The 27,055-nt window shown below is 36.6% G+C and overlaps 1 protein-coding gene across 7 annotated transcripts in view; it reads left to right on the top strand.

Annotated features, from left to right (window-relative positions):
* ADAM22 (ADAM metallopeptidase domain 22) overlaps positions 1 to 27,055 on the top strand; it is a 235,337-nt gene that overhangs the window by 165,934 nt on the left and 42,348 nt on the right. For all 7 annotated transcript variants that reach the window (XM_005679297.3, XM_013963374.2, XM_018047063.1 and 4 more), the window contains exons 9-21: positions 884 to 958; positions 2,913 to 2,984; positions 3,808 to 3,974; positions 5,386 to 5,470; positions 6,473 to 6,563; positions 8,242 to 8,293; positions 11,694 to 11,793; positions 12,854 to 12,925; positions 13,140 to 13,232; positions 19,352 to 19,432; positions 23,219 to 23,269; positions 23,488 to 23,551; positions 25,166 to 25,271. In XM_005679297.3, coding sequence (XP_005679354.1) covers positions 884 to 958; positions 2,913 to 2,984; positions 3,808 to 3,974; positions 5,386 to 5,470; positions 6,473 to 6,563; positions 8,242 to 8,293; positions 11,694 to 11,793; positions 12,854 to 12,925; positions 13,140 to 13,232; positions 19,352 to 19,432; positions 23,219 to 23,269; positions 23,488 to 23,551; positions 25,166 to 25,271 — 1,109 coding nt within the window. The remainder of the gene's footprint in view (positions 1 to 883; positions 959 to 2,912; positions 2,985 to 3,807; positions 3,975 to 5,385; positions 5,471 to 6,472; positions 6,564 to 8,241; positions 8,294 to 11,693; positions 11,794 to 12,853; positions 12,926 to 13,139; positions 13,233 to 19,351; positions 19,433 to 23,218; positions 23,270 to 23,487; positions 23,552 to 25,165; positions 25,272 to 27,055) is intronic.

The raw sequence follows: 27,055 nt of genomic DNA, 5'->3' as shown, positions 1-27,055 counted from the left end.
CTGCCGTCTATGGGGTCGCACAGAGTCGGACACGACTGAAGTGACTTAGCAGCAGCAGCAGTAAGTATGAAGTAAAATATGTTTACAGACAGATTTCTAATTATTTCTAATTATTTCTAATTATTCTAATGAATAATAATTGCTAAATATTTTGAGGACTCACCATGGGCAATTGTATTAATGTATTTAATCCTCATAATTTTTTGAGGAAGGCATTATCATTATCCCTATTTTAAAGACATTGAAATGTAAGAGACTTAAGAAACCAGCCCATGGTTACACTGGGTTACCTAGCAATGGAGCTGGGATTCTGACCTAGAAGTCTTGTCCCTGAGACACACAGTTGAATATTACTTGGCCTTAATAAAGAAGGAAATCTTGCCATTTGCAACAACATGGATGGACCTGGAGGGCATTAAGCTGAGTGAAATAAGCACTGGGACGACCCAGAGGGATGGTACAGGGAGGGTGGAGGGAGGGGGGGTTCAGGATGGGGAACACGTGTATACCTGTGGCGGATTCATGTTGATGTTTGGTAAAACCAACACAATATTGTAAAGTAATTAACCTCCAATTAAAATAAATAAATTTATATTTTAAAGAAAGAAAAAAAAAAAGAAATAAGCCAGGCAGAAATAGACAAATATGGCATGGTACCACTTACATGTGGAATCTAAACACAAAACAAACAAACAAAAGCACATAGAAACAGAGTAGAAACATGGTTACCAGCGGCTAGGCAGTGGGGGAAAAGGGAGAGATTAGTAAGAGGGTACACACTTTCAGTTCTAAGAGGGGTCATATCTGAGGACCTAATGTGTAAGTTTCCCACAGCCAAGTTACCAGGGCTTATTTATGTGCTGTTTCCTTTATTATACTGCAGCTTCGTCGATATCCTCGTAATGTAGAGGAGGAAACCAAATATATTGAGCTGATGATTGTGAATGATCATCTCATGGTAAGGTTTGCTGAATTTTGTGTTGTTTGAACTTGCCCATGCCCAGCATAAAATGGGTGGGTGCAGAAATATGTTTAGAAGAAAGAAGCCTGAAAAAAGTTGTGACCTGGAGAAGGTATTTGTATAATCAAACGTTTCTGTTACCCAGCAACAACCTGTAAACAGGAACACACTCTTAGGTAAATCAATTCACAGTACTTTGTGAAGTTCCAAAAATATTTGTGCGATTCATAATGTTAACTCCTTGGATTTGCTTAGTTAATGTAGGGGCTAATATCTTCTTTTACTAAAATGGCAAGGTTAAGAAAAAAGGGAAACTTCCATTTTATAATTGAAAAAGTGTAGCAGCAATAATGTGACACTTTAATTTGCAATGTTTAGCTTTGTCCTAATAAAAGCATTTTTTTTCTGTTTTTCTTTTGCTGTGCAGTAAATCATTTGGAAAGGCTTATAGGCTTATTTACAAAACAGAAACAGACTTATAGACTTAGAGAAAAAATTCATGGTTACCAGAGGATAAAGATGGAAAGAGGGATAGATTGGGAGTTTGGGATTGACCTGTGCACACTGCTGTATTTAAAATATATAACCAACAAGGACCTACTGTCTAGCACAGGGGACTCAATATTTTATAATAACCTAAATGAGAAAAGAATTTGAAAAATAATAGATACATGTATATGTATAACTGAATCACTCTGTTGTATACCTGAAACTACTACAACATTGTTAATCAAAATATTCTCCAATATAAAATAAAAAAAGAAAAGCTTATATAGCCAAGCTGTGAAGATTTTTAGGATAAAAACCTAGCCAAACTTTTTATTGAGTCAGTTTTTTTTTTTTTTAATGCCCAGTTTACGGGCATGTTTTATACTCAATTCATGGGCATATTATAATCAGCCTGGTTACATTCATTGCACATCAGTGAATTATAATTGTTTCATGTAACCAAAGTTTTAAACTAAATATATTCAGTGATGCACTTTGTTGAATTTTACTAAATTTCAGGTACATATACATTTTAATTTACTTTGAATTATTTATTTGGGAGAAAATATGTCATTTATTTAAATATGATTAAGCTAATAGAGATTTTAATTAATTATCAATAATTATTATTAAAGAGTGCTTCTTCCTTGTTTATGGTAGGACTGAGTTTTATATTTCTACCAATTTAATTTCATGAATGTTATTTTTCCTGAGATTTTTACAGAATAAGCTGTAAAAACACATATTTTTGACATTTTAGGATATCATAAATTCAAATGTCTGTAAGCATCTATAGGCAGATAGTTCAAAGTGAGCCAGATATAAAACAATAGGGAAGGGTCAGGTCTATGGCAAAAGAGAAGTCACATGGTCTGTCTATCTAATAGGAGTGACTGCTTCTCAGCCCTTGCCAGTTATTACCATGTGTGGATACTGATTTTAAATGAAGCCAGAAACCAGATTTTACACGATATATCTTGAGTTTTAAAACAGCCTTGAGGTCAAACCAAAGATATATGTTGTTCACATCAAGCTGTAAGTCACCTCCTTGTGACCATTAAAGCTTTCTTGTCTTTACTGAGTAACCCTTGTGGAACTTTTCATACTTTCAGCATTATTCACATTTACTTTCTCTGGCTTTCACCCTGCTTTTATTTGTATGTCTTGCAGTTCATTGATAACTTTCATATATGTTCTCATTTTGAATAATAATCTTGTGACAAAAAAATAACCTTTTGAAATGGATGAAATGGGTATTTTTTATTTTATCTCAAAGATCTGTGAGGCCTCAAACTTTAGGAGCCTTGCCACAGACTTTGCAGTATCTAAAGAATTAGCTGTCAAGTCTTGAATTTTTTTACAGAAAACTTTAAAGACCTTTTAGTTACACCATGTTTCCTGTGCTGAGATGAGCATTTGTTGATGACCTTGAAGTCCTTCACTTGTTTTCTTTTGCTTTCAGTTTAAAAAGCACCGGCTTTCAGTGGTACTTACCAATACGTACGCGAAATCTGTGGTGAACATGGCAGATTTAGTAAGTATGAACCCGATTCAAAATTACCACAGAGGAATTTTATCTCCTGATTGCTAATAAATTGGATAATATTCTTATGTTTTCACCGATCTAAATTGCACTTTAGCCAAGGTGTTCTGTAAATCCATGGTAACTCTGACATGAACTTTATTTAACTTTGATCTCTGACTGGGAAGATGGTAAAAGGAAGAGGTCAGGGATACACCTTTATGACTAAATTTTTTTTTCCTGTATTTTTTACACTGGAAAAGAAAGAGTTGAGTCCTAGCCCCTATCAAAGATATTCACAGTGTATTTCTAGCAATGAAAAAACAGCTGTGCTTTCAAAAGAGTGCCTGGTGCTGTGGGAATGATGCAAATAAGTAGTTCTACTGTACCTACTTTCCAAATTTCCCTGACAAGACTATGCCCGTACCTTCCCCATGAGTTTAATTAAGGCCAGCCAGAGAGTACAGAAATCATCTCCTTGGAGAGTGTTCTATTTTTTACTGGGGCAACTCAGGAAAGCCTGAGTCTTACAGCGTGCCAGAAAATGGACTCGGGGGACCTTGAGTAAGGGTGCAAATATCTGTCAAAAAGGGGTATTTTATGTCTAATTAGTACTCTTTTCTTTGGGTGTTACTTGGTAAACAGTTGGATTCTTATTACTCAAGAGAAACGTGTAAGTTAGAAAAACAATTAACTCCCTTAAAAAGTGGAGTTTCTCACGTTTCACTAAAACTACAGGATTTTCCATAAAAGGAGCTTTGTAGGCCTGTTCATAAATCATTTGATTTTGTTCCCCATGTGTATAGCTGGTGTGTTCATTTTGTTAATATACTAGATATATAAAGACCAACTTAAGACAAGGATAGTATTGGTTGCCATGGAAACCTGGGCTGCTGACAACAAGTTTGCCATATCTGAAAATCCATTGATCACCCTACGTGAGTTTATGAAATACAGGAGGGATTTTATCAAAGAGAAAAGTGATGCAGTTCACCTTTTTTCGTACGTAACTTTTCTAATGATTTAATACTTTTCTTCATTCCATGTTGAAAACTCTTATTACTTGTGATGAGATGTATTGTTTGTACCGCATAATGCAATTAGGATTTGATGTAGCAGATATATTTAAAGAAGTTTTAAAGCACAGATTGTTTGAAATTGTCACGAATATTCAGTAGGTTTAATTTTGAGTTATTTTATTATTGCATGTATATTTCATTTTTTAAGAGATCTAATCAGAGCATTTACTGAGTGAAAGTACCATTAATTCTCATAAGGAGTTCTCATATTCTTAACAACAGAATAATTATATTCTTTAAATTGCTGTCTTTTAAATGCTAATTTTCTCTTTGTTTTTGGTCTAAGAGAGAGCTTAGTATCTCTAGGGTGTATTTTATATTTTACTTTTTCTTACTCTTATGGTTTGTTTAAACATGTATATTTAATATAAAATCATCTAATGCCAGAGCTGTTGAAGAAAGTTATAAGCAAAAGTGTAGTTTTGAGGTAGCTTTTTATTTTACACAATTCCAAATTTACAGAAAAGTTGTGAGAATACTACACTACAAGGAAATTCCATATGCCCTTTACCCAGATTCATCGGTTTTTGATGGTTTACTCCATTTGTTTTATAATTTTCTTCTTTGTATTCTTCTTTCTTCCTTCCATCTATCCATCTCTCTATCATTGTGTGTGTGTTTGTGTTTTTTTTTCGCTGAACCATTTGAGCATAAGTTGGAGACATTTAGTTATTGGGCCTTTACTACTAAATACTTGTGTATATTCCCCGAGAATAAACCGCAGTAAACTCTCAAAACCGGAAACTTTAACCTCAGTACAATGTTTTTATCTAACCCACTGTCTGAATTCAAATTTCACCAATTTTTTCAATATTATTTTATAGCTTGCTCCTCCTTCCCCTTGTCCAAATCTAAGATCCGATCCAGGATCACACATTACATTTAATCATCATGTCTCTTCGGTTTCCTTTAATCTGTAGTATTTCCTCAGCCTTTCTTTGTCTCTTTTGAAGTTAACATTTTTGAAGAGTTTAGACCAGTTATTTTATAGAATGTTCCTCATTGTGAGAATGCCTGATGTTTTCTCATTGTGAGATTCAAGTTATATGCATTTTTGACAGAAATACCACATACCTGTAACTCATATTAGAGATTCTTTTTCAAGAGGTATAGTTCTGTTTAAGATATTTGTTCATCGCAATGGGAAACTTTCCTCAGAAATGTTTTCCTCTGGTTATGTGTGTGAACAATTTTCATATTCTTCTCTTACCTCCAGAATGTATAGTATTGAAATGTATGTGTATTGAGAAAATAAACGTGGTAAATTAATAATGAGAGGTGCTATGATATTTGAGCTGTGAGCAGTAAGCCTTTTTCATTTCCTTTTCTAAAAGGGGAAGTCAATTTGAGAGTAGCCGGAGCGGGGCAGCTTATATTGGTGGGATTTGCTCGTTGCTGAAAGGAGGAGGCGTGAATGAAGTAGGTGTGAACATCTGTACAATACAAAGTGGTATGATGGCTGACGATGTTTTCCTAATATTTAAGGGACAATTTCTCAGTATTTTATATACTCCAGGTATTGTTATTTTATTAACAGCCAACCTGGTTATTGCAAATGACCCAAGGACAGAATAGGAAAACAATGGAAGATAAAATTGGATAATTCTGTTCATATTCTACTCAGAATAATTTCCAGGCTTAGCAATATGCTGATTGTATAGAGAAAATCTTTACCTTTCTTAAAAAGAAGACCCTATTTATCACTTTGACTGATTTTCCAGAAATTGAGAAATTCCCTGAAACATTGGATTACTACTTAACAACTCAGTTGAAAATTTTCTGCCTCAATGTTTGGCAAATTTTTGGAGGAAAAAAATAGACAAAGTTTTCCAAAGGGTTACTTCTACCCCTCGGGCACTAAACCTGATGGAAGTGATCTAAAAGAAAAATACCTGAATCTTTGAGAGGCTACATATTGAAAAGAAATATGCCTAGATGTTTTCAAGTTTATTTTGACCGAACATTATCACCACCACCTCTAACTCATTATTGTTTGTTTTCTGAAGCCAACTTCTATTTAATTTGGGGAATTTAGAAGTGCTAGTAGACAAACAAAGATGAGCAAGTTCAAAATAAATTATTTTTATTTTCTATTAACTGGATGACTGGCTTAATTGTATACAAGTATAAAGCTTTTCAGAAATGTCACTGGTGAAATTTGGACTCAAAAATTAGATTTAAGTTTCCAAATCTGGAAGTTGATGATTCTCTGGTTTCTTCTCTATAAGACTTCGTCAAACATGGAATTATTTCTTACTACCTTTTCCTTAATGCTCCATAGTTCAGCACTAGCTATTATGTATTAACCTCTGCTAAATAAAATGTTTAGAAGTTTTTTTAAGTTATATTGTGACATGTTCCCTGGTTCATCTTAAATAAAAAATAATTTGCACTTATAAGTATTTTATTTTTGTTTTTCAGTTTGGGAAAACGGACTTAATGGCAGTTACACTTGCCCAGTCATTAGCCCATAATATTGGTATTATCTCAGACAAAAGAAAGTTAGCAAGTGGTAAGTTTAAGTACATGTGTGGTTTAGTTATATTTAAAAGAGACTATCTATAAAATATTTTACAGAATGAAATTCTAGTTTTTTAATCAAAAGATTTTGAGTGATAGTATAAAGATAACCTGGGCACAAAATGTTTTTTTCCAAAAGTAATACAAATGTTAATATTTGCATCACATATGAAATTTCCTCAGTGTATAATAAACATTAAAGCCAGGTGTTGTTAAATTAAACTATGAATTTAAAGGACATAAGTTCAGTTTGGTAATTTTGAATGATCTCGGCATAGAGGTTTAAGGTGTATGTTTTATTATCATTTATTTAAAACGTCTCTTAGCATTGCTACAGAGGTAGAATTTGCCTGCAGAATCAGATCTGATAAAGGGCTCAGTAAAATATGGGCCTAGTAAAATATGCTAGGTTTAGCATCTATGATGAATATATATTCCCAGTAGGTAAAGTTACTTTACCAGGAATGATCGAGCACTATATATTTGGAGTAAGTTGACTATAGTGAAAGTGAAGTCACTCAGTCGTGTCCAACTCTTTGTGACCCCATGGACTGTAGCCTACCAGGCTCCTTTATCCATGGAATTTTCCAGGCAAGAGTACTGGAGTGGGTTGCCATTGCCTTCTCTAGGGGATCTTCTTGACCTGAGGATTGAACCCGGGTCTCTGGCATTGCAGGCAGATGCTTTACCATCTGAGCCACCAGGGAAGTAAGTTGACTATAATTGTATTTATTATTTTAGCAACAAATACCATAAATATGATTGTTTATAATAATTACAACTATTACCATTTATGGGCTTGCCTTGTGGCTCAGTGCTAAAAAATCTGCCTGCCAATACAGGAGACATGGGTTTGATCCCTGGGCCTGGAAGATCCCCTGGATAAGGAAATGGCAACCCACTCCAGTATTCTTGCCTGGGAAATCCCATGGACAGAGGAGCCTGGTGAGCTACAGTACATGGGGTCACAAAAGAGTCAGATACAACTTGCGACTAAACAACAACAAAAATTACCATTTGTGAAGTGCCCACTCCATAAAAGATAGCTGAATGGCAGAAGTATCTACATCTAGATGCTCATTTAATCCTCAAGATGATCCTGCAAGGTATTCATTATCAGCTGATAATGAAGATCTATAAAGTGTCTGGATCTTAAAAGGGTAATGTCTGTAAGATCACACACATATTAAGTGGTATACCCAGATTTTGAACCCAGGTATATCTGATTCTAAGACTCTTCTGCTTAACCAATATACTGTACTGCCTCCTACCAGCAACCTTGAGTGCAGAGGTTTTAAAAATGGATGAGAAATTACAGAAATTTCCATAAAAACCTATGAAACCAAAATTCTGTGGTCATGCATCACTATTTCATTGCTATTTGATTGTTAAGCCATTTTAACTGAGTACTTCAAAAATACAGCCACTTGTTAACATTTTGCAAAAGACTTTTAGTAGAAATTATATAAGCTCAATAGAGTCAAAGTAGATTTTTGTTGCTATGCATTGCATAAAGCACTTCAAATGTGAGGAAAATTAGAGGACTGATCCTTTACTGATTTGTAAATGTACATAAGGAATAAAGTGAACATATACTTTTAAAAATAGTAACTACTCTAATGTACATGTTTTCCCTTTGTAACAAGGTGTATGTATTCATTTTCTCTTAGGTGAGTGTAAATGTGAGGACACGTGGTCTGGATGCATAATGGGGGACACTGGGTGAGCCACTTCTATTTAAAAATAACTCACTGTTCCTTTCTCTACTGTGCTGTTGTCTTCTTAGGAGGATGGCAGTCAATAAGTTACTGCCTGGAACCCTACCTATAGGGATTTAAGACAAAATTGGCAGTTGATTTTCTCAGTGGCTCTGAAGGAAATGTATTTTCACAAAATAGTCTTTTGTTTATGAAAACAATTGCTGTCTGTTAAGCTAGTAAGTCAAAGATTTTTGAGGGGGCAGGGGATAGGACTTTGAAATGTGGTGAGTCAGGGCCATGTAGGATAAATGATTCCATCAACTTCAGGTAAATATAATTTTTTTAAAAGAATTGCTTTCTTTTTTAAAGATTATTGAAGTATAGTTGTTTTATAATATTGCATTAATCTCTGCAGTGCAGCAAAGTGATTCAGTTATATATATGTACATTCTTTTTCATATTCTTCTCTGTTATGGTTTATCATAGGATATTGAATATAGTTCACTGTGCTATACAGTAGGACCTTGCTGTTTATTCACTCCTTATATAATAGTTTTCATCTGCTAATCCCAGGGCTTTCCAGGTGGTGCTAGTGGTAAAGAACCTGCCTGCCAATGCAGGATACATAAGAGATGTGAGTTCAATCCCTGGGTCAAGAAGATCCCCTGGAGGAGGGCATGGCAACCCACTCCGGAATTCTTATCTAGCGAATTACCTAGAGAATAGGGTCGCAAAGTGTTGGATACAACTGAAGTGAATTAGCATGCACGCATTCGTATCTGCTAATCCCAAACTCCTAGTCCATCCCTTCTCCATCCCCTCTCCCCTCTGGCGACCTCTGTGTCTGGGGGTCTGTTTCTCTTTTGTACATAAGTTCATTTGTGTCATATTTTAGGTTCCACATATAAGTGATATCATGTGGTATTTGTCTTGTTCTGATTTACTTCACTTGCTATGATAATCTCTATTTCCATCCATGTTGCTACAAATGGCATTATTTTAGAATAAGGAAGGAATGAAGTTGTTCAGACAATTTAAACTCAGTACAGCTTTATTTGGAAGGTTTGACATGAAACACTTGATAAATGAGTTTACAGTAAATAATTGTAAATTCCATTAGTTAATTCACTTAAACATTAGCCATTATGCTAAGAAGTGGGAATATAAGTAAGTGCACAGGCTAGGGGGAGAGATTTTTATAAAAACCTACTCATTCTTACCTCAATTGTGTTTTCACTTTTATAAAAAGCTCAATGTACAAGAAGTTTTGAAAAATACAGAAAATAAAATTTGTACCACCTCTTTTCTTGCCATCAGGTGATAACTGGTTAATATTAAAATGTGCTGTGCTGTGCTTAGTCACTCAGTCCTGTCCTACGCTTTGAGACCCCCTGAACTGTAGCCCACCAGGCTCCTCTGTCCGTGGAATTCTCCAGGCAAGCATACTGGAGTGGGTAGCCTATCCCTTCTCCAGGGCATCTTCCCAACCCAGAAATTGAACTGGGTTTTCCTGCATTGCAGGTGGATTCTTTACCAGCTGCGCTACCAAGGAAGCCCCTGTTAACAGAACGTTAAAATAGTTTTGTTTAAACCTAGTAGTTTTGGGAATTCCTTGGCCATCCATGCTTCCACTGCCAGAAGGCAAAAGTTCAATCCCTGATTGGGAAATAAGATCCTGTATGCCATGAGGTGCAGCCAAGAAAATAAAATAAATCCAGTAGTTTTGTATTTTTTCTCTTTCCATTTTTATTGTTTTATACAATTTGGATTATATTGGTTATAAGTGTTTGTTCATTTTTTACTTAACATTATAGATTCAGCATTTTTCCAAGTCTTCATTCTTTAACACTATGATCATTAGTAACTACATGGTATTTTAGTTTTATTAATATATCACGGTTTAGTTAACAGTTTTCTGTTGAACATTTAGGTTATTTTCATGTTATTTGCTGCTTTAAATTGTGCCACCATAAATATCTTTATTCAGACATCTCTGCACACATAGCAAATTAATTCCTCAAGAAAAATTTTTTAAAGTAAAATTACTAGATTTAAGGCTATTTCACATTCTGAACATTCTTAATGCATAGTACCAACTTGCTTTATTGCCAGGTTTCTTTTTCTATTGACCCTTGATTATTTTGAAGTGTGTGTATATATATATATATATATATATATAAAATAAATAATTATAATAAAATATATGTTATTTGGAGAGAGATATATATATATAGATATATATATATAGTATTTTGAAGCAATCTGAGACTTGAATTGGAAGAATAGTTACAGAGAACCTTTTGTTTCTGAATCATAAGTTCTTCCATGGTGCCTCTCACTTCAAAATACCAAACTTAATGTACCTTTCTGTGGACATAAACTGGGGCAAACTCAGGGAGATGGTGAGGGACAGAGGCCTAGTGTGCTGCAGTCTTTGGGATTGTGAAGAGTTGGACATGGAGCACAACTTGGTGACTAAACAACCACAACAACAAAAAATGTACATTTCTATAAACAAGGGCATCTTCCTGTAGGACCACAATTCAACCAAAAAAAATCATCTAATTCTTAGCCCTCATTCAGGATTGGCCCTTTGTTTCTACAATGGCATTTTAGCAAAAACTTCAGAATCAGGATTTTTTGATTACAGTCAGGCTTTGATCTCTTCAGTCTGGGATAATTCCTGTCTATTTTTGATCGTCACAACTTTGACACATCTGTAGATTACAGGTCAGTTATTTTGCAGAATGCTCTGCAGTTTGGGTTCCAGCCCAAGTGTAATATTTAGGAAAGACTTATTGTGAAATAAATTATTTCTAACTCTCTTTGATGGAAATTACACATATGTAGGTGTGTGTTTCCTTTGAATGGGTATGCAGATAATGCAGAGCAAATCACAGTTACCGCTGGACTTCCCAGACGGCACGGTGGTAAAGAGTCTGCCTGCTGGTGTAGAAGATACAAGAGACACGGGCTTGATCCCTGGGTCAGGAAGATCCCCTGGAGGAAGAAATAGCAACTTGCTCCAGTATTCTTACCTTGAAAATCCCATGGACAGAAGAGCCTGGTGGTTACAGTCCATGGGGTCGCTAAGAGTCGGATTTGACTGAGCACATAGTTACCATTGGTCACCAGTGAAGAATGTGTTGTTGTTTAGTCACTAAGTTGTGTCCAACTCTTTTGTGACCACATGGGCTGTAGCCCACCAGTCTCCTCTGTCCATGGGATTTTCCAGGCAAGAATACTGGAGTGGGTTGCCATTCCCTTCTCAATGCAGATATTATGCATAAGTGGAATTTATTATTTATTTATTTAATTTTTAGGAATAATGTACAGTGTTAACAGCGTTAAATTTTAAAACTAGTCTACAAACAAGAGAGACAGAAATTATACCCAGCTATTGCCTTTCTTCTCTCTTATAGATATTATCTTCCTAAAAAGTTTACCCAGTGTAATATTGAAGAGTATCATGACTTTCTAAATAGTGGAGGTGGTGCTTGCCTTTTCAACAAACCTTCTAAGGTAATAAGTGTGATCAGAGTTGTTAAGTTATTAATCTTTCTCAAATATTATAAACACAAATTTTCATTCATTGTGTCTTATGGAATAAAACTTTTTCAACTTGGTTCATACGTATTCTTGATATGCTGAATGTCTGCATTTCTGAATTAAATTAATCATGGGCTATTCTGATGGGAATAAAAAGCAGGTATAAATTAGAGTTTTGCTTTCTGAAAGATGTTCATTTTCTTTTCATAAAGCCAAAGGAGGATTCAGGGTTTGCTTACAAAAACAGCTTTACTTTGCATTTCTTTTTCATTTTCTTGATGCATTTTTTTCCCCTTTGGATACTGAATCATAATTCATCCTGATGGAAAAGGAGGTCTTTGTCCTCTCATTAATCCCCATCTCTGGGGCAAATTATTACTGCTGTTCTCTGCAGAGCTATGTGAATAGGTAGAGCTGAATTTTATATTAAATAAATCCATGAATTTATTAATTTTTGTGATGTTTTCCTCATTGCCCACAAAATAACTTTGTTTCACAAGTTAATACAGTTGATACAGAGCTTTTCACAGGTAATTGTATTTGATCTTCAGAATAATTCATTATGTAGATGGAAACTAATATTATTGTTATTATTGTTTTAAATACTAAAACACTTGGGCTCTGAGATGGCAAGCCATTTGCCCAAGATACATGGCTAAGCCAAGATTTGAATACAGACATTCTGACTCCAAATCCCTTGCTCTTGTTTGAAATGAAATTTTAGGAGTCCATCTGGCTCTGTTTTAGCCAATGCCTAGATCATTTTCTGCTTTGATGGCACTTATCAGACCCTATTTGGTGTATGTGTTATATATGAAAATATGATTAAGTCTGAAATGGAATCAATACTAGACACTTCTAAAGTTTCCAGTTCTAAAATTCTACAGTCATACTTTATAGCTTAGGAAAATAAAAATATATTTTGAAATGACTGACAGGCCAGAAGTGTAGTTGTGACACTTGTGGTCTCTCATATTATATTTGGTGCTGACTTTTCTACGTTTTAGTGCCCTTCCTGTTTTTCATCCCACAGCTTCTTGATCCTCCTGAGTGTGGCAATGGCTTCATTGAAACTGGCGAGGAGTGTGACTGTGGGACCCCTGCAGTAAGTCTTTGAGTTTGGATGATTTCTTTAGGTTATTTGGGGATATTCTAGATCCACACTGAACCATACAGAGCAAGTGTTGTGCCTAGAAATTTCATAAGATTCTGGAATAAAGATGATAATTGTGAGGCTGTACATTTATTTTGGAAAATAGCCTGATGCTTTCAGGAAAATGACACCACTTTCATTTTTTCCAAATGTTTATATTCCTTAGGAATGTGTCCTTGAAGGAGCAGAGTGTTGTAAGAAATGTACCTTGACTCAAGACTCCCAATGCAGTGATGGTCTTTGTTGTAAAAAGTGCAAGGTAAATAAATGTTGATTGATAACCAACTGAAAGAAAAGAGGATATATTTGATAAGTTATTAAGGCAATAACTTAAATAGTTAATATTTAAGGTAAACATAAGCAAATAACAATAGACGATAGTAAGAGTTGAGTGACAAGTGCCAGAGGCTTTATAGGAGTCTCACAAGTCTTGTGAGGAGTAGTTACTATATTTATTCCCATCTAACGGATGACAAAACTGAGGCTTGTAGTGATTAAATATACCAAGTAAATAAGGAGCTAGGGCCTGTGTTTTTGTAATCCCTAGAGTTTGTGCTCTTTGTACTGCCTCCCTGAAGAGCGTGCACTTTAAATGAAACCATTTAATGTGCTATAATATATATGTATTAAAAGATGCTTACTCCTTGGAAGAAAAGTTATGACCAACCTAGATAGCATATTCAAAAGCAGAGACATTACTTTGCCAACAAAGGTCCGTCTAGTCAAGGCTATGGTTTTTCCTGTGGTCATGTATGGATGCGAGAGTTGGACTGTGAAGAAAGCTGAGCACCAAAGAATTGATGCTTTTGAACTGTGGTGTTGGAGAAGACTCTTGAGAGTCCCTTGGACTGCAAGGAGATCAAGCCAGTTCATTCTAAAGGAGATCAGCCCTGGGTGTTCTTTGGAAGGAATGACGCTAATGCTGAAACTCCAGTACTTTGGCCACCTCATGCGAAGAATTGACTCATTGGAAAAGACTCTGATGCTGGGAGGGATTGGGGGCAGGAGGAGAAGGGGACGACCGAGGATGGGATGATTGGATGGCATCACCGACTTGATGGACGTGAGTTTGAGTGAACTCCGGGAGATGGTGATGGATAGGGAGGCCTGGCATGCTGTGATATTCATGGGGTCGCAAAGAGTCGGACACGACTGAGTGACTGAAATGAACTGAACTGAACTGAATAATAATAATAATAATAACATAATGTAATATAATTTAAATGAAACTATTCTTTGAATAATGTGTTTCCTTTATTGTAAAGCCAAGTAGATATTCAATTCAGTTCAGTCCAGTTCAGTGGCTCAGTCATGTCTGACTCTTTGCAACCCCATGGACTGCAGCACACCAGGCTTCCCTGTCCATCACTGACTCTGGAAGCTTGATCAAACTCATGTCCATCGAATTGGTGATGCCATCCAACCACCTCATCCTCTGCCTGCCTTCAATCTTTCCCAGCATCAAGGTCTTTTCAAATGAGTCAGTTCTTTGAATCAGGTGGCCAAAGTGTTGGAGTTTCAGCTTCATCATCAGTCCTTCTAATGAATATTCCGGACTGATTTCCTTTAGGATGGACTGGTTGGATCTCCTTGCAGCCAAGGGAATCTAAAGGGTCTTCTCTAACACCACAATTCAAAAGCATGAATTCTTCAGCACTCAACTTTCTTCAGAGTCCACCTCTCATATCCATACATGACTACTGGGAAAAACCATAGTTTGACTAGATGGACCTTTGTTGGCAAAGTAATGTTTCTGCTTTTTAATATGCTGTCTAGGTTTGTCATAGCTTAACTTCCAAGGAGTAAGCATCTTTTAATTTCATGGCTGCAGTCACCATCTGCAGTGATTTTGAAGCCCCAAAAAATAAAGTCTGTCACTCTTTCCATTGTTTCCCCATCTATTTCCCATGAAATGGTGGGTCCAGGTGCCATGATCTTAGTTTTCTGAATGCTGAGTTTTAAGCCAACTTTTTCACTCTGCTCTTCACTTCACTTTCATCAAGAGGCTCTTTAGTTCTTCACTTTCTGCCATAAGGGTGATGTCATCTCCTTCTTTTCATGGTGCTCAACTTGGAATGGCTCGTGTATTAGCTGTTGAGGCAACAAAAGAAATCTTTGTAGACATTAAAACACCTTTCACCTGTTGTACATCACTGTTCAATGCATCTTTACACACCTTGGCTATTTTCCTTCTCCCAATAACAGCCTCATGCCTGTCTCCAAATAGTTAAGCCTTTACATCAAGACTCTGGTAATTTGGGGCTTACTTTGCTCAAAGAAATCCATTTTTTCTTTCCTCATATAAAATCTGGTATAATTTTATATTATTTCTAAGGTATAATATCTTTCTTTCCCTCCAGTCTGTACATTTTGCAGAGGCAGAGCCAGGCATTTGCACTGTAATTGGAACAAGACTTCAGTAAATAATTGCTGAATGAATGAATAAATATGCGCAGCATTCTCTTACTAATTCTTTGCTGACTGATCGGCTCTAATGAATTAATAGAGGGCAAAATATGAACCTATCATATTTAATGCCCTACTGTGTGCCAGAAGCTGTACTAAGTACTTGCAAAATATATCATCCTATATCCAGGTTTCTTAACTGTGGCACTGTTGACATTTTTGGCAAGATTGTTCTTTATTGTGAGGGTTATCTTATGTCTTGAAGGCTATTTAGCAGCATCTCTGACTTCTACCTACTAGTTGCCAGCAGCATCCCTCCAAGTCATGACACCATGATGTCTTACTGCTAAGTCGCTTCAGTCGTGTCCAACTCAATGCGACCCCATAGACGGCAGCCCACCAGGCTTCCCCGTCCCTGAGATTCTCCAGGCAAGAACACTGGAGTGGGTTGTCATTTCCTTCTCCAATGCATGAAAGCGAAAAGTGAAAGTGAAGTCGCTCAGTTGTGTTCGACTCTAGCGTCTCCACGGACTGCAGCCTATCAGGCTCCTCTGTCCATTGCCAAATATTCTCTGGTTGAGACTGCTGTCTTAGATAATGCTCATAGCTACACTCTGGGGATGGATATTATTATCTAGATTTTTTCCAGCTGAGCAATGCCTATCTCAGGGAAGTGAAATAACCTGCATAGTCTCACTCAGCTAGTAAAGAAGAAATGTGCAGTTACACCCCAGATCTGCTGGCAGCAGTTTCTGTTGTTCCCACTTTACCACTGTGTCTCTGGCAGAGTTTTAAGAGAAGCAAGGCACTGGCAGAGATCTCTGAAAGCACTCTCTAAAAAACAAAGACCAAACTAAATGTGAAACACATGTTTTTTCATTTTGTCTACCTCAACTATTTATTCTGTTAGTTTCTCCAACTGCCATCTAGGGATTCCTAATCATATATTTTAATCCTCAATGTTTTAAGTCTGCCCATCCATTAAATTGAAGCTGAAACTCCAACACTTTGGCCATCTGATGCGAAGAACTGACTCATTTGAAAAGACCCTGATGCTGGGCGAGATTGAAGGTGGGAGGAGAAGGAGGTGGTTGGATGGCATCACCGACTCAATGAACATGAGTTTGAGTAAACTCCAGGAGTTGGTGATGGACAGGGAGCCCTGATGTGCTGCGGTCCATGGGGTCACAGAGTTGGATATGACTGAGCGACTGAACTGACTGATCCATCAAATGCAGTCAATTATGCCATTTTTTCTTGGATTCATAGAATTAAGCTCTTTGTGATATAATCACTGAAAGGAGCAAGTACAAAATAATAGAATTAAAATACATAAAATAAAATGGTATGGTTAACTGTCTTAGAATATGAATTACAGCTTTACCAGTCAAGTAAGATCTGTTCTGCCTCTTTCTCTACCCCATACTCCCATCTCACGCCACCCTGGGCTCCTAGAGGAGTCAGAAGCAGAAGAGGAAATGAAAAAGAGGGATCAGAAGAACAAAATGAGGAAGCATGTGTATTTTTGTTTTCTTCTATATGTGTTTATAATGATTTATCTGTAAGTCAGAATTAGCAAACACTTTCGGTAAAGGGACAGATTTTTGGGTTATAAGGTCTTTATGTCAGTTGCTCAACTCTTTCTTTGAAAGCAGCCATCAAAAATACAGAAGAAACATGTGGCAGTGTTCTAATAAAACTTCAAATACAACACAAACAGGCAGCCAAAATTGTCCTCGAGGCATGATTTGGGAACTCCTGCTGTAAAATATTGCTTATTTACTTCTTTGCTCATTTTCTATTTTCTTTATGTGAAAATTCCAAGAGGGAGGTGATTTGGGTTGACTTACTGCTTCACCCCAGGGCACTTAGCACAAGTCCTCCTCTACCATGCTGATTTTTGGAAGTTTCCTGACAATTCGTGAACATTTACACTCTTGTATGAACTGTACCTTAAATCTGCTTATACTTCTACCTCAAAAGTTCTAAAATTGTAGCTTGTACCAATTCCCAGGAGGAAGAGAACCAGAGTATATAAAATTAACTTATCTTGCTTGTTTCCTTATTTTTATGGCCTATTTGTTGTTGTTGGTCAGTTGCTAAGTCGTGTCTGACTCTGTGATCCCATACACTGCAGTACAGCCTCTCCTCTGTCCTTCACTATCTCCCAGAGTTTGCTAAAATTCATGTGGTGACGTTATCTAATCATCTCATCCTCTACCATCCCCTTCTTGTTTTTCCTTCAGTCTTTTCCAGCATCAGGGTGTTTTCCAATGAGCTGGCTCTTTGCATCAGGTGGCCAAAGTATTGGAGCTTCAGGTTCAGCATCAGTCCTTCCAGTGAATATTCAGGATTGATTTCCTTTAGGATTGACTGGTTAGATCTTGTTGCTGACCAAGGTATTCTCAAGAGTCTTTTCCAGCACCACAATTTGAAAGCATCAATTCTTCGGTATTCAGACTTCTTTATGGTCTAATTCTCACATCTATGCATGACTACTGGAAAAATCATAGCTTTGACTATACGGATCTTTGTCAGCAGAGTGATGTCTCTGCTGCCATCACATTTTTATATGCTGTCTAGGTTTGTCATAGCTTTCCTTCCAAGGAGCAAGAGTCCTTTAATTTCATGACTGCAATCACTGTCTGCAGTGATTTTGGAGCCCCAGAAAATAAAAACTGCCACCGTTTCCACTTTTCTCCCATCTGTTTGCCATGAAGTGATGGGACCAAGATACCATGTTCTTCATTTTTTGAATATTGAGTTTTAAGCCAACTCTTTCACTCTCTCCTTTCACCCTCATTAAGAGGCTCTTTAGTTCCACTTCACTTTCTGTCATTAGAGTGATATCATCCCCACTAAATTCTAAGTTCCTTGCCAACAAGATTCTTGTGTTTGTTTTCTGTTGAATCTCCACTGGCTGTGCCTAACACATTTTAAGTGCCTAGTAAATGCTTGATGAATGAATGAACAAACACAAAATTTTGTTCAGCCCTTCTGAAAAGTATCTGTTGAATTACTGACTGGAGTTGGCACTGTGCTGCTCATGTTCTATGAGCAACAGGAAGCTCAACTGCTTAGAGGATGGTGAACCAGGGAGAGAAGATGGAAGTTGTGTGTGGGTGTGTGTTGGGGGAGAAAAGGGGTCTGGAATACTGTATATGCTTGTGTGAGCAGAGTTAGAAACATAGAAGGACGCAGCCCCGAATAGTAACCTTTTAGAGCAAGAAAGAGAGTGGGATTAAAGAGGAAAAGAGAAAGATGGTAGCTTTATGTATCTCTTTTTGTTTTGTTTTAATGAATACTCTTGCAACTGATGAATCCAACCAGCATACAAGTTTATTTATATGACTCCTATGCTTAAAGAAATATTTGAGTTGAAAACAGACCAAAGAAGAGTCTTACAGACAGGTACAAATAATATAAACATTAAAAGGGAATAAAAGACCAAGCTATAGATCTTTAAAAAAGAAAATGATGCAGGAAGAGAAGATGGTAAAGGAAATCATGAGAGGAAATAGCTTTGCCATTTCCTCTAACTTTACAATTCAGTCCAAAATATAACTTTCAAATTCTTAGCTGATGAGGTAAAAAAGAATAATATGATAAAAGTGCCAGTAAGAATGAAGGATAAAGTGTAAATCCATAAGCTAGTTGGAAGAAAGAATTGCTGGAACTTGGACTGGCTTGTCCTTCTGGTACAGATGTACCATCAAGCACATCCAATTTTAGCTAGATCTTGTAAGGCTATGTGTGATGACTATGCAAATTACTTCATATGTGAGAAACTCGCCCTGAGAACTATTAAATTAACATTTTCATGCAGTATGGTTTTCACAGATTTTCATCTTAAACTAGTTTAAGGTATTCCTATCCCAAAAAAATTCATTTTGCATTTTTAAGATGATACTGTAAGAGGTTTGTTTTTTTTTTCCTTTGACAGTTTTGCACATTGAGTTTTGTTCATTTTAGTTTCAGCCTATGGGAACCGTGTGCCGTGAAGCAGTAAATGATTGTGACATTCGTGAAACATGCTCTGGAAATTCAAGCCAGGTAACTTATGAATCATTTCTTTGAATCCAAGGGGGGAAAAGTTGGAGTTTAGTGAACTGACCCTCAGATGGAATGGAAATGGGCAAGATATTCATGTTTCTCTTTCGCGTCAACTCTTTCTTTCCTTTCATTAATTTTTTGGAATTGAAGTTTCAGTAAGCTAAGTTTGAGCAGATGTTCAGTGTGATTTTGTCTTACCGTTGAACTAATCTTAAGACTGTATATCTGCCTTAACTATTTTGTTTTTGTTGAAAGTAGGGAATAAAAGGCTTTTGTGTTTAGTCCAGCTAGTGAAGGAGGAAACAGAAAGACTCTCTTCAACTGGTTGAAACGAGTTAGACAAGGCAGAGAGAACCACAGGATATTGGGTTCTGAGACAGGGCCTGTCTTTACTTTTATTTACCTGAAACAGCTTGCCACTAATTGCTGATTTTGAATTTAATATCATTTAGTTGTCAGTAGGGAAGATAAGGGCTTCCTTAGTGGCTCAAATGTTAAAGAAGAATCTGCCTGCAATGCAGGAGACACGGGCCCCTGGGTCAGGAATACTCCCTGGAAAAGAGAATGGCTAGCCATTGCAGTATTCATGCCTGGAGAATTCCATGGACAGAAGAGCCTGGTGGGCTACAGTCCATGGAGTTGAAAGAAGTCATACATGACTGAACGACTGACACTTTCACTTCAGGGAAGATACAGAAGTTAATAAACTTCGTCAGGGGATCACAGATCTCAGTGTATGTGTATACAGGCAGTCCTTGCTTTGCATTTAATGCAGGATCACAGCAGTGACCCATGAAAGCTGAAACCATGCGAAGTAGTATAGTAATCAATGGAAAAATTTACAATTATTCTGTGAGCTTTAAAAAATATCAGGTGATTAAAAACTCCCTTACTGTTGGAATTAAATGAATAGGGAAATGAAAAAAAAATGAACTAATATTTATTTAGCTCACACTAAATTAAAACGAAAATATTGAAAATTAATGCATTTTATTTTTTGGTAAAAAACTTATCGGTAATTTGAGCCGTGCTTGCCTTCTCCTGGTCAGAAACCTAATGATACTTAGTGAGCATCTTTCCTGTCTTGTTGAATTGCTACTCTCCTAACTTTGGGTCAGTTTTTTGACATGATCCTTTGTGCTTTCAATGTTGTGAAATATCCAAGAGATGTGAAGCTGTGAATGGGAATTGTTTTGCTGAACAGTGGTATCAGCATCCCATTCCCATAGTCACTGATTTTTTTTTTTTTTTCTGTCATGCTATTTACATTTGATTTTACTTTCTCTTCCAGTGTTATCACTTTTCATTTCTTTGCTGCACTTTCACCTTTGGCCAGTTTCCTCTTTCAACTATTCAGTTTTATTATAAGATGTCACATGGTATCACCCAGAGACAGAAAGGCAACAAGCTACGTCCTTTGTTGTCTGTACATGAACTGAATGAACAGATGCTCAGCGATCAATCCTGACAGACGTTGAAAGAAGCGCCTAGACAGGCTGTTGACCGTGATGGCCGTGTCTTATTTACCAAGCGATTGGTGGGCTGAAGAGCTAATAGCAAAGTTTGTTCTTCATGCAATTACCCACACTTAATCTACCGTGGTAACTGAAACTGAAACTGTGTCCTGGGGGTACTGGTGTTGTTTAACAAAACCGTAGTTAGTGAAATTCCTTCACACTGGAGCCATGCAAAGTGAAGATTGCCCACATCTTTTTTTCTCTAGAGAAAAGAGAATTAATAGTGGTTTATCTGTGCTGTGCTCAGACAGTCATGTCCAACTCTGCGAACCCATGGACTGTAGCCCGCCAGCCTCCTCTGTCCATGGAAATTTTCAGGCAAGAATTCTGGAGCAGGTTGCTATTTCCTACTCCAGGGAATCTTACTGACCCAGGGATCAAACCCCACATCTTTTGCATCTCCTCATCGGCAGGCAGATTCTTTTTTTTTTTTTTTTTTACTTTACAATATTGTAGTGGTTTTGCCATACATCAACATGAATCTGCCATGGGTGTACATGTGTTCCCCATCCTGAACCCCCCTCCCACCTCCTTCCCCGTACCATCCCTGAGTCACCCCGGTGCACCAGCCCCAAGCATCCTGTATCATGCATCGAACCTGGACTGGCAATTCATTTCACATATGATATTATACATGTTTCAGTGCCATTTCCCCAAATCATCCCACCCTCTCCCTCCCCCACAGAGTCCAAAAGATTGTTCTATACATCTGTGTCTCTTTTGCTGTCTTGCATACAGGGTTATCATTACCATCTTTCTAAATTTCATATATATGTGTTAGTATACTGTATTGGTGTTTTTCTTTCTGGCTTATTTCACTCTGTATAATAGGCTCCAGTTTCATCCACCTCATTAGAACTGATTCAAATGTATTCTTTTTAATGGCTGAATAATACTCCATTGTGTATATGTACCACAGCTTTGAAAGAGACACGTGTACCCCAGTGTTCATCGCCACGCTGTTTATAATAGCCAGGACATGGAAGCAACCTAGATGTTCATCAGATGAATGGCAGGCAGATTCTTGATCCCTGCGCCACCCGGGAAGCCCTACTTTAACCATTAAAAATGCTTTCTTTTAAAAGTGGTCATCCTAAGAGATTAAAGATTTGCATTCTTATTGTCTAATTAGCATTGTTTTCCTAAGCTTTTACACCTGGTGAGGATGGGGATACAATGAATAATTACCTAATGGGCTCTGGGAATGAAAGTATGTTAAAGCAACTTCTTTAAAATGTAATTATGTGATAAGCAGGATTTCAAAAGAAATGTAAATCTGAAAATTATGTGCATACAAAGGTGTTCTTGTTGCACTGGTTGTAATGGCATAAATTTGAGATATTTATAAGTAAATATTTTAATACATTGATTATATGACTTGCTAGCTCAGGGAATGTGTTATAGCTATAAAGATGATACCTACAAAAAAGTTAAGTTTGCATGATGAAAGTAAAGGGCTGAAACAGAATATAAAGCATTATCTATAATCTGATTATACTTATATTATAAAATACCACATTATGTTGAAAAAAGGTAGAGGAAAAAATGTACCAAATTATAAAAAATAGTTGTCTCTGGATGGTGGGAATATTAGAGACTTTGGTCTTTCATTTTTCCTGTTTTTTTTTTTTTTTTACATTTCCTAACTTTTCTCAAATATGCATGTAATTACTATAATAATACAAAAATGTATACTAAATTTTAAAGTTACACTCTGTTTCTATCCAGATAGGAATGCTTTGCAATCTTTTGCAGTCTTTTCTGCAATTGCTCCAAGGGAAGAAAAGTGGGGGGGGGGGGTGGCTATAAAACATGTCTTTTTCTGACATGTCCAAGGTAGACTTTCACTTCTAAGTAAAAGAACTGTTACTTCTCATGGTTAAAAAAGGGGAAACCGTATCTATTGCTCCATCTGGTGGCATCCTTCTGGCTTTGTCTTGTGTTCCTGTTTTTCTTACTCTGAGAACTAGTGTGTCTGTCTAAGTTAGCTGAGTCTTTGCTGTTGGTTCTTTGTATTTGTAAATAAGGATTTACAAATCAACTGCTCTTTTCCTCTGGTAGATCCATATTTTTAGGGGAAAATGCATCAATTGTTACATTTCCTTTTGTTTTCTCTTGATCTTGTTTTTTTTTTTTTTTATTTTCAGATGATTTGGGAGACCACCCTGTATTATGAGACTTCATTTTCAAAATGAAAACCTTGAGAGAGATTAGCTCATCTTAATATCCTGCTGTGCATTTGGTTCATATTTCTCTTTTCTTTTCCTAGTGTGCCCCCAATATTCATAAGATGGATGGTTATTCCTGTGATGGTGTCCAGGTAGGTTACTTCATCTTTACCTAAATGTTTCCTATATACCAGCACAAAAGAAATACTAAGTCTCACCAAAGTAGGAAGATCATATTAAATGTTTCGTAGTCAACTCTGAAGGTAAAATGCCTTTATAATACTCACCTACTAGTTTTCCTGGTCATAGTTTTCAGTTACCTGATGGAAGTAGACGTTGTGCTGCTAATGGGTATGCTTTTCCATTTTAGGGAATTTGCTTTGGAGGAAGATGTAAAACCAGGGATAGACAATGCAAATACATCTGGGGGCAAAGTGAGTAAATGACAAGGCTTGAGCCTTCTCCAAGTCTGGCAGCTGGCCCAAGGGCATGTGAACTGGATGGAAGTAATGTTTCAACCACTTTATTATGACTTGGGGACTTTCAGAGCCACTGCAGCTCTTAGCAGGAGCACTTTTGTGGAAATTACAGAAAAGCACCTCCTTTGATAAGACACAGCTCTGTACATCTTGGCTAGTTAGCCATGCCTTTGGATGGAAAGTGCCTTTTCTGTCAGGCAGGTAAAATCCATTCTAGGGTATGCAACTTGGAGAACAAAGCAAACCTGGATTTCTGATCCTCTTATGCTGTCTTTAACTTAGTATCCTAAGGCAAAACCCATCAACTATGTGGAATGGACATGGACCCCAAGTGGGGCACCCTTGGATAAGAACTGTAGCCTTTTAGCTAGAACTGCCTTTTCTTTCTTATCTCTCTTTCTTAAACTCTAGCTGGTTTTCCTGGTTATAGGTGAATTTCTGCTAAGGTAGCTCTGTCATATCAGAAAGAAATTTTAATGTTATTCCCTTCAAAGTTTGGCAGATTTTCAGAAGGAAATATGTAACATTCATATCTAAAACATATTTAATTTAAATGAGTATTTAAATGTTATATTTTTCCAGAAGTATTACTGGCCCTTCTGAAAGAAGTGTTTAATTCAAAGTCTTTCAAAAGATGATTTATATTGGAAAGCAAACTATAAAGATAATGATAACCCTTAACTGTCACAAATACTGGCTATAATCCTTTTGGGAATGGAAGTATGTGCTCTCTTTTGAACAACTAGAGAAATATTGGGATGGGAGAACATTTTAATTATGTAGGCTTATGCTCTGGCCAAAGAAATATGGTTTTTGCTTCCTCCTCTTGGAGAAAAATTAGTGGCTGACAGCAAGAAGTAGGAAAAGTAACTACCAAACATTATCAGTTTAAAAAATATACTCATCTTTTGATTAGTTTGCAAAAGTTGTCTTGATCTAAATCTTGGATAGCTCCATCAACTGACCTTGGCTTTAGCAACAATAAAATCCTGACAAAAATGCTGACATGAATTAAAATGTTATTTGACAATCAGAGATTTAACATGAATTGAGATTTGCTTACAAGCAGAGTAACTTTTTGATAGCCATTAAGAATTAATAAACAAGGTGGAAATACTGCTCTTTCTTGAGTCTTTAATTATCATGCATCATTCTTTTAATAAAATTGTCTTTATGATTCATAAAAGTTGCTGAGTGAAAAATTCATGCTTTATATCTGGCACTGAGATTAAAGCATTGAACATTTGTCAATGAACCATTTGGTAGCATCTTTCCCCAATTATTGGCAAAATTCTCAGGAGTGTAATTCTCAGAACTTATAGCCGGAATCATATCAAAGATCTAAGTAGATTTGTTTTCAAGTTTTAAATGAGCAGTTGTAAGAAATGCACCCAAGTGATGGGTGCTTTTGGTATGGGGAACTCTTGTGAAGCACGGGTACAACCTTTGCAATTGGTAACATTGTAGTGAAAGAAGAGAGTTCTTCACAAGTGTTTTCCCCTTACTGCAAACAGTTGAACGGCTCATGTGGTATATCTCTCACTGATAGAAAACTCTATTCTGCTTCAGATGTGATGTCATCAGACAAATACTGCTATGAGAAACTGAATATAGAAGGCACCGAGAAGGGCAACTGTGGGAAAGACAAAGACACGTGGATACAGTGCAACAAACGGTGAGACGGAGAAACTGGCCGAGTGTATACCTCGTCCCGGGCACCGCTTCTTGAGCAACCAGGACTTCCCTGTTTTTCTGCATGCCATCAAGCATTCTCTCTCCCTCATCTCTTCCCAGAGTTCCAACATCACCTTTGCAGAGGGTTTCTGAATCTCAATATGTATTCTGACCTCTCTCCTAAGGCTCAGGCGATGCCTATGGCTGCCTTAGGTCTTTCTCACCTAGAAGACACCTGTCAGCATCTCAAAGGCAACAAAAATTAAAGCCAACAGAATGTTCTCAGTGCTGATAAGTGGAATTATCTGACTCTGACTTTAATAGAGAACTCTTTTCCCCAAAGATCTTAATATCTCACTCTCCTTCTGTTTAGAAGCCTCAGAGTGATCCTTGATGCTACCTTCTCTCTGATTCATTATCCGAATGACAAATCATGTTTATTCTTCTTTTTCACTCCTCCACAATTTGTCTTTAACTCATCTCTTCATTGCTGTGCCTATTGCATTACCCCAACTAAGACCTATGTCAATTCTTCAACTAATACAGAAACCTCTTAGTTTTCTCTACCAGCAGTGTCTAGCATGATCCCATTAAAATAGTCTTTTCCTGAACCTTTTGACCATGTCAGTTCTTTGTTCAAATTTCACTGGTTCCACATACTTAATTGATAGTAAGAATAACATCTATTCGGTGCACACTATGTGTTAGGAACTGTATTACACTTTACGTAAGTGATGTCATTTAATCTTAATAGCAGTTTGCCCTGTTCTATGGAGGAGGAAACTGAGACAGTTAAGTTGACTAAGGTCATGTAGCTAGAATATAATAAGAGCAGAATTAGAACCCAGCAGTCTGATTTTAGAATTTTCTTTTAACCACTTTGCTTAATGTCATACCATCTTGCTTAATACATGAAATGGAACCTTAGGTTGGCACTGTACCTCTTCCATAATTTTCCCCAACCTACATATTTTGTTTTTTCCTTTTCTACTCTTTCAAAGTCTAGCAAACCTTGCCATTTTTAATATATTTTATTGTCCTACTTCCACACGGGTATGTGTGCTATTCATACTTTAGGAAGTACCCTATATACTCCATAAAAAATTTTACCTATCCAAAAATGACTCATCCCCATCCCCTTGGATAGCACTTACTCTGTAAATTATTTCTGGATTATTTTATTTGTTATTATTTATTTCCCCACACCTCCCTCTTGTCCTGCATCCTCTGCACTACTTTTATGGTCCTTGTCACTAACTCTATGTTTTATAGATGTTTAACGTATGTAATTTCGCTTCTTACCCAGAGTAAGAATAAAAATCATCTAATGTTTTTAATATTATACTAAAGTATTTAGTAAACTCCAACAAAAAATGTTGAATGTCTTCTATGTTAAAAAGCATTTTTATTTGTGATATATACAATAATGTGATGATATAACTTTTAAAAATTATTTTTTAATACAGTAATACATATATTTCTATGTTGGCGATAGATGCAAGTCTTAATTTTTCTCTTTCTATACGGTAAAGTCTAATATTTCCATATATAGTTGCTGGCCTGCTAATAAGTCTTTGCAAGACATTTATTAGAATATGTTTATCATTATCTATCTTAATGATTAAAATGTGTTAAATATAGAGGATATGTAAGATAGTTAATACAAACGAAAATATGTTACAAGTTAAATTAGAATTGTATGTGCTAGCTGGGGGAGAAGTGGAATATATTGGAAAAGGAATCATGATCCTATGTGGTTGAGAAGCCACAAAGTGTATAATCTGT

Source organism: Capra hircus, chromosome 4, assembly GCF_001704415.2.
Source record: "Capra hircus breed San Clemente chromosome 4, ASM170441v1, whole genome shotgun sequence".
NCBI classification, from domain to species: Eukaryota; Metazoa; Chordata; class Mammalia; order Artiodactyla; family Bovidae; genus Capra; species Capra hircus.
The sequence above is the reverse complement of the archived record's forward strand: the minus strand, read 5'-3'. Positions and strand labels throughout refer to the sequence as shown.